The following is a 15,689-nucleotide window of genomic DNA, read 5'->3' on the forward strand; positions in this document are numbered from 1 at the left end:
ACAATATCAGGTTTGCACATAGTTATCATTTTATCAACATTTACAGCATTAATCAGACACCCTTATCAATCAGTATTTATAGGGACAGTCCCCCCCCTTGGAGACTCGGGGTCCTTGCTCAGGGACACAATGGTAGTAGGTAGTAGGGGTTTGAACCTGGGTCTTCTGGTTCATAGGCAAAAGTGTTGCCCACTAGAATACTACCACCCACTAATTATTTTAATGTAGAAATGCACATAATTGCCAAATGATAATAATAATCTTATTATTAGGGTTTCAATCCAATCATTTTTCTGTTCATTTTCGTGTTCTGGCACAGCCTTACCCAAAACCACCCCTGAGGCGTGATGGTTTACCCACATCATTTCCAAAAGACCATGAATCATAGCCCTACAGAGGACATTAAATTCATTATGGGTGTTGGTGCGGTCTGGCTCAGAACAATGGCACACCCATCAGTACCAACCCCTCCAGTGTCAGACACTTATTTTACCTGTAGGTACGTTACATTTTTACACAAATATTTTACATAATAGTCTCATTTCCCCAAGTCACATGCAAGGCTGAGGCACAGACAAAAAAAAAAAAAAAAAAAAACACAAAGCAGCAAGACCCAAACTGAGTGAACGCACACATTTACACAGTCAGCAAATGGATTTAAAAAAAAAACATTCATTTTTGAAGGTAAATAAATTCCAAATGTCTGGGATTTAGTTAACACCACCACTTCAGGGTCAGGAAGTCCCCTGACCTTAATCTATACTGTTTCCTACGGAGGCGACATTCGGTCCAATAAAAGATCTTGCATACACAAATTCACAAGATAAATTATTTTATTTCTGAAAAGGTGTAGTAGGCATGACTAGCAACCAGCAGTAACAGAGTAAATGCTACGGGTACACCAGGCAACGTGACTGTCAGATGAGGGTTTTCACAAAACAATCATTTTATTCAAAAACGAGACCTTGAAGAGAACCGAAGAGTGCAGAATCTTTTTAAAATACAACTCAATTGATATTGTTAAACATGAGCAATTATACACTTTACATAAAATGTACATTAAATCTGTTACTTTCAAATAACTTAAATAACTATTGCTTAAAAGTGCAAATTCATTAATACATACAAGGGAATTCCATGGGCAAGACGACGTCACCATGGACTGTGAAGTTCACATACTTGCTTGTGTGACAAATATAATGCTGGGGATAAAAGAGTTCGGGATTAAGATTTCTGCTCGGCTCCCACTACAGACTGGGCTGTGCTCTCTGGCTTCACGATCTGATATGTTATCAGATACTCGGGGTAGGCCTGCAAACAAAAACGAGCGATTTTTTTTTCAATTTAGAAGAACAGAGCTGACCAACAGGCTACTCATCACAAGAAGAAATGTTAACTGAACAGATCAGACCAACCTGCTCCCCTCGATAGATGACGTATTCGGCGTAGGCCAGCCCATTAACACTGGGGCGCCCGATGACAGAATGGTGGCCCGGGGGTGCGTGGGCCATCTTCATGGCACTGAACTGCAGGAAGGACTTGCCGAGGGCTACTCGACAGAACAGCATCTGCCTGTTCAACGAGAATGAGGTTCGGTAAGTTTGGTTTTCCAAAACGCCACGCCCTCTTACGGCCTCAGGTGACGGCAACACCGTGACGGCCGGCAAACAACGCAAACCAGCGTGTAGGTGTACCTGTGGCACAGGTAACAGGAGCGGTCTTTGTGTGTGGGGCATCCTGTTCCTCCCCCGATGCCGTATACATACTGGTTGCTTTTGGAGGAATTCTCGGCAAAGTAGATGCCAGCCCCAAACATTCCTCCTATATAAGCATGTCGCTCATCAAACCCCTTGTGGATTATGGCGTTGATAAAAGGAGATCCTGAAACGCAAACAAAACGAAAAGATGGTAAAGCCATACAAGAGAATGGAACGGCTTTAAAGTCACAGCAGCGACCTCGGTTTACCGTGAAAGAGCATCCGTTCGTTATGGTGATTGTGGTTCTCGTCTGAAATCTCCTTCTGCCGATGGCTGTACCGCTCGCGCAGCTTTTTATTGACCACCTTCTGAATCTGCAGGCGCGACAGCACACACACTCACTCACTCACTCACTGCAACAAGGCTCCAGGCTTTCTTCCGTTAGTGACTGTACCAGGTACCCGCCACGATAACCGGGGGCGTACCTTAATGACGTTGTATCTGCTGAAAACCCCGCCCGCGTTTCCTCCGTCTCTGTGCTCCCGGACCGTGCTCTGCATCTAACACAGGCAACAACAGCAACCTTGAATTTCATGCTTAAGGAGGAGTAAAGCAGACGGCACCGGGGAGCAACACATACTTCCTCCTCCACAGACTGGAATTCTTTGTCATCGGTGGACAGGTCGATGAGTACTGTGCCCTGACTGGTGCAGTGGAACGTTAAATATGGGTTTGCACCTGAAAACAGAAGAATTTAAAACACATTCTGTAATGTAATTATCATGAAAAAAAGCAGGATTAAGTACATCAGCGGTCCTTCAATCCCGATCCTGGAGGTCCCACATATGATTTTCCCACCCTCCGTCCCAATCCACAATCATTATCAGTCAACTAATGACCGCTTGAGACTGATGAAGACAGAGCAGGATCAGGATCGAGAACCAACAAGGCCCCATGAATACTTTATATAATTCACTAGTTGAGCAGAACCCTGGGAGTTGGTCCAGTGGCCCTCACCATGCTGACCCCCCAGCAGTCGCTCGATGCCCTTGATGAGCTTGTGTCTGTGGCCGTATGCATTTATGCCAATCTCTTTCAGCTCCTCATGTCCCATATCTGCCAGCACATCCAAAGTGATCTAGAACGCGAGGGACAAAAATGATAAACAACACAAAGAAAAAAAGAAAACTCTACATATTTTACACACATTACATTGTATATGTGTTTCAGCACTCTGCAAATAATATTAATGATGTGCATATAATGCACTGGCCAGCCAAAAAATATTTATATAGATTCTCAAAGGAAACCAAACTCACCTGCTCCCTCTCAAATATGTCCCTCAGATGGTCCAGGCCTAAACTCTTCAGGTACTGAGTAATGTTCATGTCCAGCACAGCCACTAGATTTAAACAGTACAATAAACTAAATTTAGATGAAATGTTTCAGAAATCTTACTTTTTAATTATTGGCTACTTCCCTCTTGGGAAAACTTTGAAAGAAATAGAACCAATTGGGAAAAAAAACAAAACAAAAAAAAACAGGCTGATTGAACAACGTAGACTTGTTCTGGTTTGGAGCTGAAACTCACCCTCTCCCTCTTTCCTCTCCGATCCTGTGGCTCCATCAGCAGCCCCAGATGCTCCAGACCCTGGTAATTCGTTGAGTGGTCCAGACAGGTTGTCAATGCTGCTTGCAGCAGACAGACAGGATGGGGTGGAGGCTGGAGAGATGATGGAGGCGCTCACAACGGTGGCCTGAGGCTTGAAGCAGCTGGGCAGGGAGTCTGGGGGCATGGCATCTATCAGAAGGGCTCTGATGTCATCAGCCTGAGACGGAGAACAGATCATTGAATTAATTCCATTAGGGCTGTGCAATATAGCATAAAATTCATATTGTGACATACATTGAATCGTATAGCAAAGGCACAGCAGCAGGAAGTTGTATAATAACCTTTACACATTTCAAGTATTTATTGTGCAAATCTGCAATTATAGAATTGACAACACTTGAACATCTCTCCCATAAAGGTCTTGACCTCAGTAAAGTTAGCAGTGAGTTCTGACAAACATAGAACTTTGCTGGGTTTTCTCTTACTCATTGAACAAAAGCTTTGAATGTATGTCTGTGAACATACACACACATTGATTTTTTAATTGCTGTAGCCAATAAATTTTGAATTTTTTCCCCCACTCGCTACGCTTTTGACTATCAAAATAAGAGCCTAAGCCTAACCTCAAACCTAACCCTATTATCTATCACAAGTATACAAGTACATGGATTTACACATGTAGTTTGACCCAAGCTGCAATTTAACTATATTAATGTAAAATCATTTATATATGACTTGTCAAAAGCACAGCAAGCGCCTTAAAATTGGAAGAGAGTCTGAATTAAAAAAGGGGCAATGTCTAGGTTTTTTTTTTTTTTTTTTTTAATGAGCAAGAGAAAATCCATCAAAGATCTGTGAATGTCTGTCGAATGCAGGACCCACTGCTAACTTTACTCAGGTCAGATTATCGACATTGCACCACTCTTTTTAGCAAGCTGCTCCTTCATGCGCTCTGTGCTCTCATCCATTTTCCAAAAAGAATGCATTGTGCTGCAAGTAGGCAGGTCTGGCGCGAGCGATGCGGATATTTCTGCGTTAGGCTGGTATGACCAAAATCGCTCCCATTGGCCAAATTTATATCACACTGCGTTTCTACCATGCAGTCCTACATTCCGTGATATTAATATAGTTGTTTTTGGATTTTAATCAGCATTTCAACACTTCTGGGAGTGATAGAGACCAACTAACTACACACACACGCTACAGCTGGACTGTGTACCGTTGCCAGGTCTAGTGCAGTCTGGCCCTCCTGGTTCTTCATGGTGGGGTCAGCTCCATGGGCCAGCAGAAGAGCGCATAGCTGGGTGCGGCCCTTCTGTGCTGCTTCGTGCAGGGGAGTGAAAGCCCACTTATCAGTGGCGTTCACGCACGTGTTGTACTTAATGAGCAGGGCGGCGATGTCCACGTGCTAGAAGGGACGTTACACACACAAATCTGCACTGAAGTACATGGAGCAGAAAATAAAGAGAAATAATCTGAACGTAATCGCTGCGGAACTCACCCCATACGACGCTGCATTGTGCAGTGGGATCAGCCCTCCTTTATCCTGGGCGTTAACATCAGCCCCATGCTCCAACAGGTACTCAGCCACCTCCAGGTTATTGTACCCAGCTGCAAGAAGACACAGTCAAGCTTAAATCAAGTATAATGATTCCTAAATACAAAGCTTTGGGGGACTCATTTTTTCATTAGTACTATGACAGGACAGAGCAACTTAGGGTTAAGTGTCTTGCTCAGGGACACAATGGTAGTAAGTGGGATTTGAACCTGGGTCTCCTGGTTCACAGGCAAGTGTGTTACCCACTATGCTACTACCACCCTGTCTAGTTACAGAGACCGTCCCGCCAGGAGACACTCAAGAGTTAAGTGTCTGGCTCAGGGATACAATGGTAGTAAGTGGGGTTTGAGTCTTGGTCTTCTGGTTCAGAGGTAAGTGTCTTACCCACCAGGCTACTACACCACACATTAATATAGCTGAATGCTTCAATTTCTAATTTTGATTAGTATCGTCATTAATCTTGCGGGCCCTAGCGAACCTTACACTGTAAACAGTGAGAACCAAATCTCCACTCCAAATCTCCAATGCAGGGTGAATCAGGGACCTACCAGCGAGGTGGAGCGGGGTGGAGTTCCGGCCCTGCGTGTCTCTGCAGTTGATGTTCTCCGGGCTGCACAGCTTCTGAACACGGGCCAGGCAGCCTTTCTTGGCCGCGTCCAACAGTGCAGCATCTCCCCTCAGCAGGTCCTGAATGTCTGTGTCTCCATCCTTCACCATGTCCAGGGGCATGTTCCCGTCGCGGTTCTTCTTAGAGGGGTCTGCCCCATGCTGAAACAGCAGAACATGCCAATATTTCCACGTGCACTCATTTCTCACTGTATAAGTATGCGTCGCGCTGGCAATGCGGACCTTCAGCAGCAGTTTGCAAATCTCGTATTTGCCCTTGGCAGCCGCCTCGTGCAGCGGAGTGAATTTCCAGAGGTCAGCGACGTTCACCGAAGCCCCGTGTCGGACCAGCAGCTCGGCTACCTCGTAGTGTCCGTAGGAGCAGGCGTTATGGAGAGGGACCAGGCCGCTGGAGTGGCAAGGAATGTCGAGACAGGGGATGAGGACAGCATCTTTTCCCCATTGTTCACATGCAAGATCAGAGACGAATTTTTTTACGAATTTACTTCGGCAAACTCGTTTAACGAAACAGAGGGTGTTTTCACCCGGGTCATTCTGTACCCTTTGTCCTTTGCGTGGACATCAGCTCCGTGATGGAGGAGGTACTCCACCACAGCCACCCGGTTATATCCTGCGGCGAAGTGCAGGGGTGTGGAGTGTCGTCCCTCCAAATCGCGGCAGTTCACATTTTGAGGGGAGCACAGTTGCTGCCAGACACAAGAGATGAAGATTTAGCGGCCCAGCTCAGATGGGGGAGGTCCTGCTTTTCCTGCTTCACAGAAGTGATCGCCCTGGATTGGGGCTTCTAATGGGAAACCGATGATGTGAAACAGACCGAGGTCTGGTTCTGCACAAGCATGCAAATTCCTGTCATGCCAGACTGTGACCTATGACCTCCTGGTTGTATTTAGTTAGTCATGTTATTGTCTCAGGAGCCATTTACAATACAGTACGTCTTACTTTCAAAGCGTCCAAATCTCCGGCTTTGGCAGCTTCCAGAAAACGGTAGTCGACATCAGAATTCCGAGCTGGAATGTTCTCTGAGAAAAGAGGGAAATGATGAAATGAGTTTCTTTACAAACATCTCTCACACACACACACACACACACACCGATTACCATTGAGGATTTGCTGCACTGCCTCATTGCCCATTTGCGCAGCAGTGAAGCCCTGCAGGGAGATGATTGATGGGTCAGCTCCATAACTCAGCAACAGCCTGCAGGTTTGGATGTGCCCAGCCAGTGCGGCCCGGTGCAACGCCGTCTGGCCCAGAGTGTCCAGGGCATTCACCTACAACCAATCACAGGAGAGGCGTTCAGGGGTTTATACAACGCACACTGATCCTAGTTCAGCTTGCAGCAAAATCGTGGATTGGAAGTGAGAGCCACGGGTCCTCCCCTACGTTACCTTGGCTCCATGTTTCTGTAGCACCTCCAGTACGTCATTATGGGCCCTCTCCGCCGCCACATGAAACGGGGTCATGAAGCTGGAGAAGGGGAGAGAAATGCCATGTTAGCGCTGATCTTCATACTGCAGCATAAAACCTCAAAGACTGGCTGTACCGCTGCACAGTCCGGACATGATCACCACAATACACGGATCAATTCGGAGTGGAACTAAAGGCTTGCGAGAGGGTTCACGTATTTCTGCTCTGTTGAAACGTATCGTGCTGAAGGCATGACGCATTACGTATTATGATTTGAGAATTAAATACATGCTGTAATAAAAGATGGAGACTGACTCTTTGTTCTTCTCGTTGATGTTGGCGCCTTTCCGGAGGAGCAGTTCAGAGACTTGTTTCCGTTTGGGGTGAGGCGACGCCACGGCGCAGTGCTGCCGAACAGGATAAGCAATGTCACGAACGATGGCAAGACGAGCGAGGTAACGTGCGAGGTAATGACTGCGTGGATCTCTCACCAGCGCCGTTTCATGGGTCTGTGGGTGCTTGAAGCTGATTATTTCCAGGACGAGGGTCTTCTTCACCTTTGCAATGTCTGCCTCGCGTGCGGCTTGGAGCAAGGAGTGACCTTTAAACTCATCTGTTTTAGAAACACAGAATAATCAGTCCTACACACACTAGCAAATAATCTTTCCTATGCTGACACGAGGCAGCGGTGGCCTAGCGGGTTGCAGAAGCACCGTCCCCCCCCAACACTGCTCCCCGGGCACCTTTCATGGCTGCCCACTGCTCACTAATGGTGATGAGTTATGATTGTGGTGATTATCGACAATCAGATTTGCTGACAATGATTTTAATCGTTTCACCCCTGATGCTATGAAGAACGCAGCACTTAGCCCACTTGGCCGCTTGTTTCGGCTCAACGCTGCGTGTGTTGTAGCCATCAGAAGAACATACTGAACCCATGGGTTCCCTTGTGAAGTCTGTGATCACTAAGTAGAAATAATAAATGCTACTCACAGGTCAGCCTCTCTTTCAGCTCCGGGGTTGGGGCCATGTCCACAGCACTTTTGTTATGGCAGTTGACCAACGTGGGGTCGGCACCATGGCTCAACAGCAGAGAACACACCTCCACCCGGTTCTTGGAAGCAGCCTCATGTAATGGGGTGAACTGCCAAAGGTCCATGGCGTTCACGCAAGCACCATGCTGAAATAAGATCACCAAATAAAGTGCTGCCACGTTACCTGATAAAACGATGTCTGTACGAACATACACCGCTCAAAAAAAGCAGTGTACTTAAATAACACAATGTAACTCCAAGTCAATCACATTCTGGCTGATGTTTTTGTCACTTTTGAATGCTGGCAGTGCTTTCACTCTAGTGGTAGCAGGAGACGGAGTCTACAACCCACACAAGTGGCTCAGGTAGTGCAGCTCATCCAGGATGGCACATCAATGCGAGCTGTGGCAAGAAGGTTTGCTGTGTCTGTCAGCGTAGTGTCCAGAGCATGGAGACGGTACCAGGAGGCAGGCCAGTACATCAGGAGATGTAGAGGAGGCCGAAGGAGGGCAACAACCCAGCAGCAGGAGCGTAACCTCTGCCTTTGTGCAAGGAGGAACGGGAGGAGCACTGCCAGAGCCTGCAAAATGACCTCAATGCACAATGTGCATTGCAAATGACACATGCACAAATGGGCATGTGTCTGCTAAAACATTCAGAAACAGACTCCATGAGGGTGCTAAGCGGGCCCAAAGTTCACCGGTGGGGGTTGTGATTACAGCCCAACACCGTGCAGCATGTTTGGAATTTTGCAAATTCGCCACCCTGTGCTCTTCACAGATGAAAGCAGGTCCACACTGAGCAGGTCCACATGTGACCCTGAAGACACTGTGGAGTGGGTCAGTAATGGTGTGTGGTGGCATTTCTTTGGGGGGGCCCACACAGCCCTCCACGTGCTTGCCAGACTGTCATTAGGTACTGAGATGAGAACCTCAGACTCCTTGTAAGACCATTTACTGTTGCGTTTGGCCATGGGTTCCTCCTAATGCAAAACAATGCTAGACGTGGTGGCAGGAGGGTCAGCAGATCTTGCAAGATGAAGGCATTGATGATATGAACTGGCCCACCAGTTCCCCAGACCTGAATTCAATTGAGAACATCTGGAACATGTCTCCAACAACGGCACGTTGCACCACAGACTGTCCAGGAGTTGGCGGATGCTTTAGTCCAGATCTGGGGGTAAATCCCTCAGGATACCATCCACCACCTCGTCAGGAGCATGACCAGGCGTGTAGCGAGGTCATAAAGGCACTTGGAGGCCACATACAATACTGAATCTCATGTGGACTTGTTTTAAGGACACTACATCAAAGTTGGATCAGCCTGTAGTGTTTTCCACTTTAAGTTTGAGCGTGAATCCCAGTCCAGACCTCCATGGGTTTGATATCCATTGGATTTGATTTCAATCAATAACTATGTAAAGAACAAAGTATTTAATAAGAATATTTCATTCATTCAGATCTAGGATGTCTTATTTTTGTGTTTCTTTTATTTCTTTGAGCAGTGTATTAACATTGTTTTGGCCCACTTGTTCCATAATCATGATTATTAAATCGAAATAAATACAGGAGACAGAGGGGACGTTTACAGTTCATATCACCCTCAGTTAGAGAATTCATGATGCAGTGGACTGACCTTCAGCAGCAATTCTGTAACCTCATAGTGTCCATATGAACAGGCATTGTGAAGGGGAACTAAGCCGCTGTAAAACACACGTTCACATAGTTCAGACACATAGATACCATATATGTATTAATGTAATTTCATATACATGACATGTGACACACTGAAAACGTGAATTTCTCTATATTCAGACAAGAGAAAAACTTGCTCATTTGATTCTATAGTAAAGTGTCAATATAGACCAATAGATTCACAGGTCTGACCTACCCTTTATCTTTAGCATGGACATCTGCCCCATACTGCAGCAGGAGCTGAACAATACGCACACGGTTGTAGCCAGCTGCCAGGTGGAGCGGGGTAGACTGGAAGAAAAAGACACTCATGAATATTCCAGAACCCCAGAAAAGCTTGGAGCTCATTGGCTGAGCGTGACTGAGGCAGCTCGCAGTGACTACGCATATAGTAACCACCTGGTCTGGGAGATATTATTGATCTTTTGAGATGTGGCCACTCGAATACAGACCCCAATTTTTTTTTTTTTTTTTTTTTGCAGCGCACCCACTGTTTAGACTGAAATGTAGACAGACGTGTTACTCAAGAAAAGCATACCATGATTCAGCTGGGACAGAGCGACCAATCGGGAACATTTTGACACATCAGATAAAAGAAAAAAAAACACTCAGATCTGATGTATAGAAGACAGAGTAGAGAGCTCTGCAGTGACCTTCAGCCAAATACTGAATTAAATACATTAAAAAGAGGAAATTTGTACACAGCATATGACTCAAGAACCAGTTTTATGCATTCAAACATAAAAAACAAGCACACATGCAAGGCCTTCAGAAAGGAAGCATAACAAGTCAATTAAAATAAAGAGGGGACAATCTCAACAAGACGTTAACTCTGAACAAAGCAGCAGCTACACTGAAAAAGATTTAACAGGATGTCAAACATGAAAAAAAGATGTCAATATCATACATAAGAGATAAAAAAAAAGAAAAAAAAAGAAAGTACAATCGAATTCCATTCAATGCAGTTGCTAAGAAACAGTACAGGCATACAGGTAGAATACAGGTGCAGGATTAAGGAAACAGCCATGCAAGTTTGAGATGTAAATAAATAAATAAATAAATAAAAATAACGCACACACCATCTAAAATCAAATGCGTTACTAACTGGGGACTATTTTTTAATAAGGATTTAATGGGGTTAAAGTGTTCAGGAAATACCAGAGGCAGGCAACCAAAATTTCTTGACTCCATTACAATTGGAAAATCAAATTTGGCACCTTCCCATCTCAAAGAAATATGAATTAATGACTGGTTGACTGAAAAATTGTGACCAGAAAAAAAAAAATCCCAGGATTGTGTGCATAATTGGTGAAAGTCAATCTGGCCAAATTAGCATTTAGTTTAGGCTTAAAATAAATAAACAAACACAAAAATAAAGTGCATCAGTCTAAAAGCTGTTTTTCAAGATAAAACTTACCAGCATTTTTTGAGATGTCGACTCCAGAGTAAGAAAAACAAAACATAAATTATAAAATGTCATTTCCCACTTTTCCGGCTACTCGCTTGTACATCAGTCTTTCTAAGAACGGACATATTAAAAAGGGAAATAAGACATTTCATCGCACATCTTCCCATCGCTTGTAAGGGTGGCTTCTAATAATCTAGCAAAATTACGAGACCTCTGACTTGATCACATTATCACAGGTCCCAATCCTTTCATAATTCAATTTCCCATATCTACAGTAACAGAATATGGGGATAAATCCTGAGAGCACGGTGTGAAAGTGTAGTCAATCATGAATGGCTATAACACAACACGTTACGTGATGAACAGAGGTGAATTATTTGACATGCTGCACCTCAAAAATCAGTGCTACTAAAACGCAGGGAAAAAAGGAAAGTTGATATTAATGTTTGTAGGGAGCAGCATTTATTATTTTATTTGATCAAAAACGGCCTTTTGTAATTCTGTCACCTGCACTCAGGCGGATCAGTGTTGTGCTTATTGGTGAAGCACAACCACATGTGCCCATTTTTTGAGGTGTTAGTGGTTGGCCTAGAGGGTAAGAAAACGGACCCGTGATCAGAAGTTTGTGGGTTCGAATCCCAAGCTGCCACTGAGCAAGGCACCGTCCCCACTCACTGCTCCCCGAGCACCTGTCATGGCTGCCCACTGCTCACCAAGGGTGATGCAGGGTTAAATGCAGAGGACACATTTCACCGTGTGCTGTGCTGTAGTGTTGCACAATGACAAACACTTCACATTGTTAACGCATGGGTCACGTTAATTAGCATTTTCTAGTACATGACACAAGTCACAAGTCATCTCAGGACTCCTGAGATGCCACTTCCCCTCCCAAATATCCCGCTGTGTCTGATTCTGTTAAAATACCAACACCAGAACGTCAAAACAGACCTTAAAGTGTGACAACGCAAGAGCTTACCTTGCGGCCGTCGCTTGCGTGACAGTTGACGTTGAGGGGTGTTAATAACGCCATGAGCTTCTCCTCGTTCCCGCTCCTGAAGCAAGGCGTTCACAGAGAGGAGCAGGAAACAGTAAGTCGATTTAACAGCATGGAAATGAGGCTGACAGGAGAAGGCACGTTCATTTCAAACCCTGCATTCAGCGAAATGTCCCTTATTACCGCTAATCAGAACGTGCGTGTAGATGCTACATTAACACACATATCCAGCACAGGTCACGCTGGCAAGTTGGCGATAACATAAAAACCTCACCTGGCAGCTTCCAACAGTTCATCCTTCTTGTATTCACCTACAAAAAAAAAAAATAGTCAAAAGACTTTTAATACTACATATATCCACAACAATAATCGACTGCTCCATTTCTGGCCGCATTATCACTGATAATAATATTACTAAGGTGTTAGGCTCGACATACAGCGGGTACAGAAATTATACAGAACTCCTCATATTGCAGCATAAAATAATTGTTTGCTCATCATTGGGGCAGTGGTGGCCTAGCGGTTAAGGAAGCGGCCCCATAATCAGCCGGTTGCCGGTTCGAATCCCGATCCGCCACTGAGGTGCCACTGAGCAAAGCACCGTCCCCACACACTGCTCCCCGGGTGCCTGTCATGGCCGCCCACTGCTCACTCAGGGTGATGGGTTAAATGCAGAGGACAAATTTCACTGTGTGCACCGTGTGCTGTGCTGCTGTGTATCACATGTGACAATCATTTCACTTCATTGCATTGCATCATTAATGTACAGAGCACCCCAATTGTTGACATTTTTGCAGATTTATTGAAATATCACACGGTCCTAAGTATTTAGACCCTTTGCTATGACACATATATATTTAAGTCAGGTGCTGTCCACTTCTTCTGATCGTCCTTGAGATGGTTCTACACCTTCATTAGAGTCCAGTTTTGTTTGATTATACTGATTGGACTTGGTTAGGATGCCACACCCCCGTCTATATAAGACCTTACAGCTCAAAATGCAGGTCAGAGGAACTGCCTGAAGACAGAATTGTGGCAAGGGACAGCTCTGGCCAAGGTTACAAAAAAAATCTGCTGCAGTTAAGGTTCCTAAGAGCACAGTGGCCTCCATAATCCTTAAATGGAAGATGTTTGGGCTGACCAGAACCATTCCTAGAGCTGGCAGTCCAGCCAAACTGAGCTATTAGGGGAGAAGAACCTTGGTGAGAGAGGTAATGAAGAACATAAAGATCACTGTGGCTGAGTTCCAGAGATGCAGTCGGGAGATGGGAGAACGTCTCAGTGCAAGACACATGAAAGCCAGCCTACAATTTGCTAAAAAACAATTGAAAGTCTCCAAGATGGTAAGAAACATTCTCTGGTCTGATGAGAGATCAAGAGAACTTTTGGGCCTTATTTCTAAGAGGTATGTGTGGAGAAAACCAGGTACTACTCATCACCTGTCCAGTACAGTCCAAACAGTGAAGCATGGTGGTGGCAGCATCATGCTGTGGGCTGTTTTGCAGCTGCAGGGACAGGACGACTGGGGATATCCCAAGTACAGGGATATCCTGGACGAAAACCTTCTCCAGAGTGCTCAGGACCTCAGACTACCTTTCAAGAAGACAACGACCCTAAACACACAGCTAAAATAATGAAGGAGTGGCTTCACCACAACTCTGTGATTGTTCTTGAATGGCCCAGCCAGAGCCCTGACTTAAACCCAATCGAGCACCTCTGGAGAGACCTAAATATGGCTGTCCACCAACGTCTACCATCCAACCTGCCAGAACTGGAGAGGAATGGCAGAGGATCCCCAAATCAAGGTTTCCTTCATGTATTAGATCAAAGGGAGCTTCTACTAAATACTGAACAAAGGATCTGAATACTTAGGACCGAGTGATATTTCAGTTTTTCTTTGTGAAGTGCTGGGAGGTTTTTGTGAAAAGAATGCGCTTAGGGGCACTGCCAAGGTGCCACCGAGCAAAGTACCACCCCCGCCCCCGGGCGCCTGCCCACTGCTCCCTCGAGGGACGGGTTAAACGCAGAGGTCACACTTCACCGTGCGCGCTGGCTGCCGTGCCGTGTCACATCTAACGGCTGATCGCTTTCGCTCACCGGTGAGGACAGCTTTGGCTGAGGGGTCTGCAAGGTCCAGGGCAGACTTGCCATCGGTGTTGCGGATGTTGGGGTCCGCGCCGTGCTGCAGCAGCACTGCGGGGGAGAGACACGCCGCGTCAGTTCGGCGGTAATAAACGTGGGGCCGGTTAAAGCCCGTTAACACAAACTGCTTGAGGTCTTGGGCAAAATAAGAAACACGTTGTTGTTGGTGGTGGTGAAATGTCTTCCTGCACGCCGCAGTTTAGACTGATATTCTAGCCAATTATTTTCCTACTTTCAATTTCTCTTTATTTCCTAACTCTGGGCACCTTTTACTACATGCGGACCTACTATTTGTCTGATTAAGATCACTTTATGCAACGTAGCCTTCTGTGACTTATTTATTGCTGCTGCACCACTTTGTCTTCTGTATATCATGTCCTATGTTCTGTCTGCGAGGGGGGGTTTCGAGGAAGAATTTCAGTGTGCCCTGTACACTGTACATATGACAATAAACTCAAAACCTCACACAAATAATAAACAAACGCACGCTTGTCACGTCCATCCCAGCCCTTAGAGCAATAGTACAGACAATAGCCCTCATTTACACATAAACTGCACCCACACATAATAAGCACATTTCATGACATTTTTAATGATTCTGCATTAGGGTTTTCCCTTTTTATTTCTCGGTTTCTTACATATTGAGGACGGGTGGTGGACAGGACGGTCTTACCGATGCACACGTCGATTTTGCCCTTGATGGCGGCCTCGTGCAAGGGGGTGTAGTTCCAGTTGTCCCTGGCGTTGGGGTCCGCGCCCTGGCACAGCAGCAGGCCGACCACCTCGGCGTGGCCGAACGAGCAGGCGTTGTGGAGGGGGATCAGGCCGCCGTCGTCGCGGGAGTGCACGTTGGCCCCGGTCTGCAGGAGGTGCTCCACCACGTCCTTTCTGCCGAAGCCTGGAGGAGGAGGAGGAGGAGGAGGGGGGGAGAGAAGAGGATGAGGAGGATGAGGACGACGCAGGCCCCGCATTTACTGCGCATGATGCCAAATATCCATCTTGTTTAATCGCGGCCGCACTGCGCAGGCCGTCCGTGTGCGTGGTGTTAAAATGGACGCTGCCCGGTGCGGGGCCCGAACCTGCCGCGAAATGCAGGGGGGTCGACTTCCTGCCGGCCATGTCCTTGGCGTTCACGTTCACCGCGTCCACCAGCCGCTTCACCCGGGACACGTCTCCGTTGCGGCAGGCCTCGAACAGCTCCCGGAACGCCCCGCCGGCGGCGCAGACGCCGTCCCCGGGGCTGGCGGCCGGGGAGCAGGGGCTGGCGGGGCCGCACGCAGGGCTCCCCGGGGCCGCCGCGTCGGGGGAGCCCGGCGACGCATCCGACGGCCCGCTGTCCGGCGCGGCTGCGGGGGAGTCCGGCGGGGAGGACATGGCTGCGTGTCGGGGTGGAGACTGCAGCGCGGCCTGCTGCTGCGACGATCTGCGGGACGCGGACATCTTGGCCCGCAGGAGCCGTGTGGGCGTCGGCGGTACGCGGAAGAGCCGCGGACCGGAAGTGCGTCACGACTTATGTA

At 46.7% G+C, this 15,689-nt stretch overlaps 1 protein-coding gene across 2 annotated transcripts; it reads right to left on the reverse strand.

Annotated features, from left to right (window-relative positions):
- Window positions 1–815: 815 nt before the first annotated feature.
- On the reverse strand, window positions 816–15,666 carry tnksb (tankyrase, TRF1-interacting ankyrin-related ADP-ribose polymerase b). 2 transcript variants are annotated; one of them, XM_028996060.1, is made up of 28 exons: window positions 15,252–15,666; window positions 14,846–15,070; window positions 14,128–14,223; window positions 12,305–12,341; window positions 12,013–12,088; window positions 11,046–11,066; window positions 9,825–9,919; window positions 9,570–9,636; window positions 7,894–8,080; window positions 7,392–7,513; window positions 7,216–7,307; window positions 6,882–6,960; window positions 6,593–6,764; window positions 6,435–6,514; window positions 6,036–6,181; window positions 5,718–5,883; window positions 5,417–5,636; window positions 4,812–4,921; window positions 4,530–4,718; window positions 3,290–3,527; window positions 3,018–3,100; window positions 2,716–2,836; window positions 2,339–2,436; window positions 2,184–2,258; window positions 1,967–2,072; window positions 1,695–1,881; window positions 1,416–1,572; window positions 816–1,311 (listed from the first exon to the last, which is right to left on the reverse strand). In XM_028996060.1, the coding sequence occupies exons 1-28, from the start codon at window positions 15,610–15,612 to the stop codon at window positions 1,225–1,227; spliced, it is 3,693 nt and encodes a 1,230-aa protein (XP_028851893.1). In that variant the 5' UTR covers window positions 15,613–15,666; the 3' UTR covers window positions 816–1,224. The 2 variants fall into 2 exon arrangements, with proteins under 2 accessions (XP_028851893.1, XP_028851894.1); XM_028996061.1 differs by lacking the exon at window positions 11,046–11,066.
- Between the last annotated feature and the right edge of the window lie 23 nt (window positions 15,667–15,689).

This window comes from Denticeps clupeoides, chromosome 11 (genome assembly GCF_900700375.1).
Source record: "Denticeps clupeoides chromosome 11, fDenClu1.1, whole genome shotgun sequence".
Taxonomy (NCBI): Eukaryota; Metazoa; Chordata; class Actinopteri; order Clupeiformes; family Denticipitidae; genus Denticeps; species Denticeps clupeoides.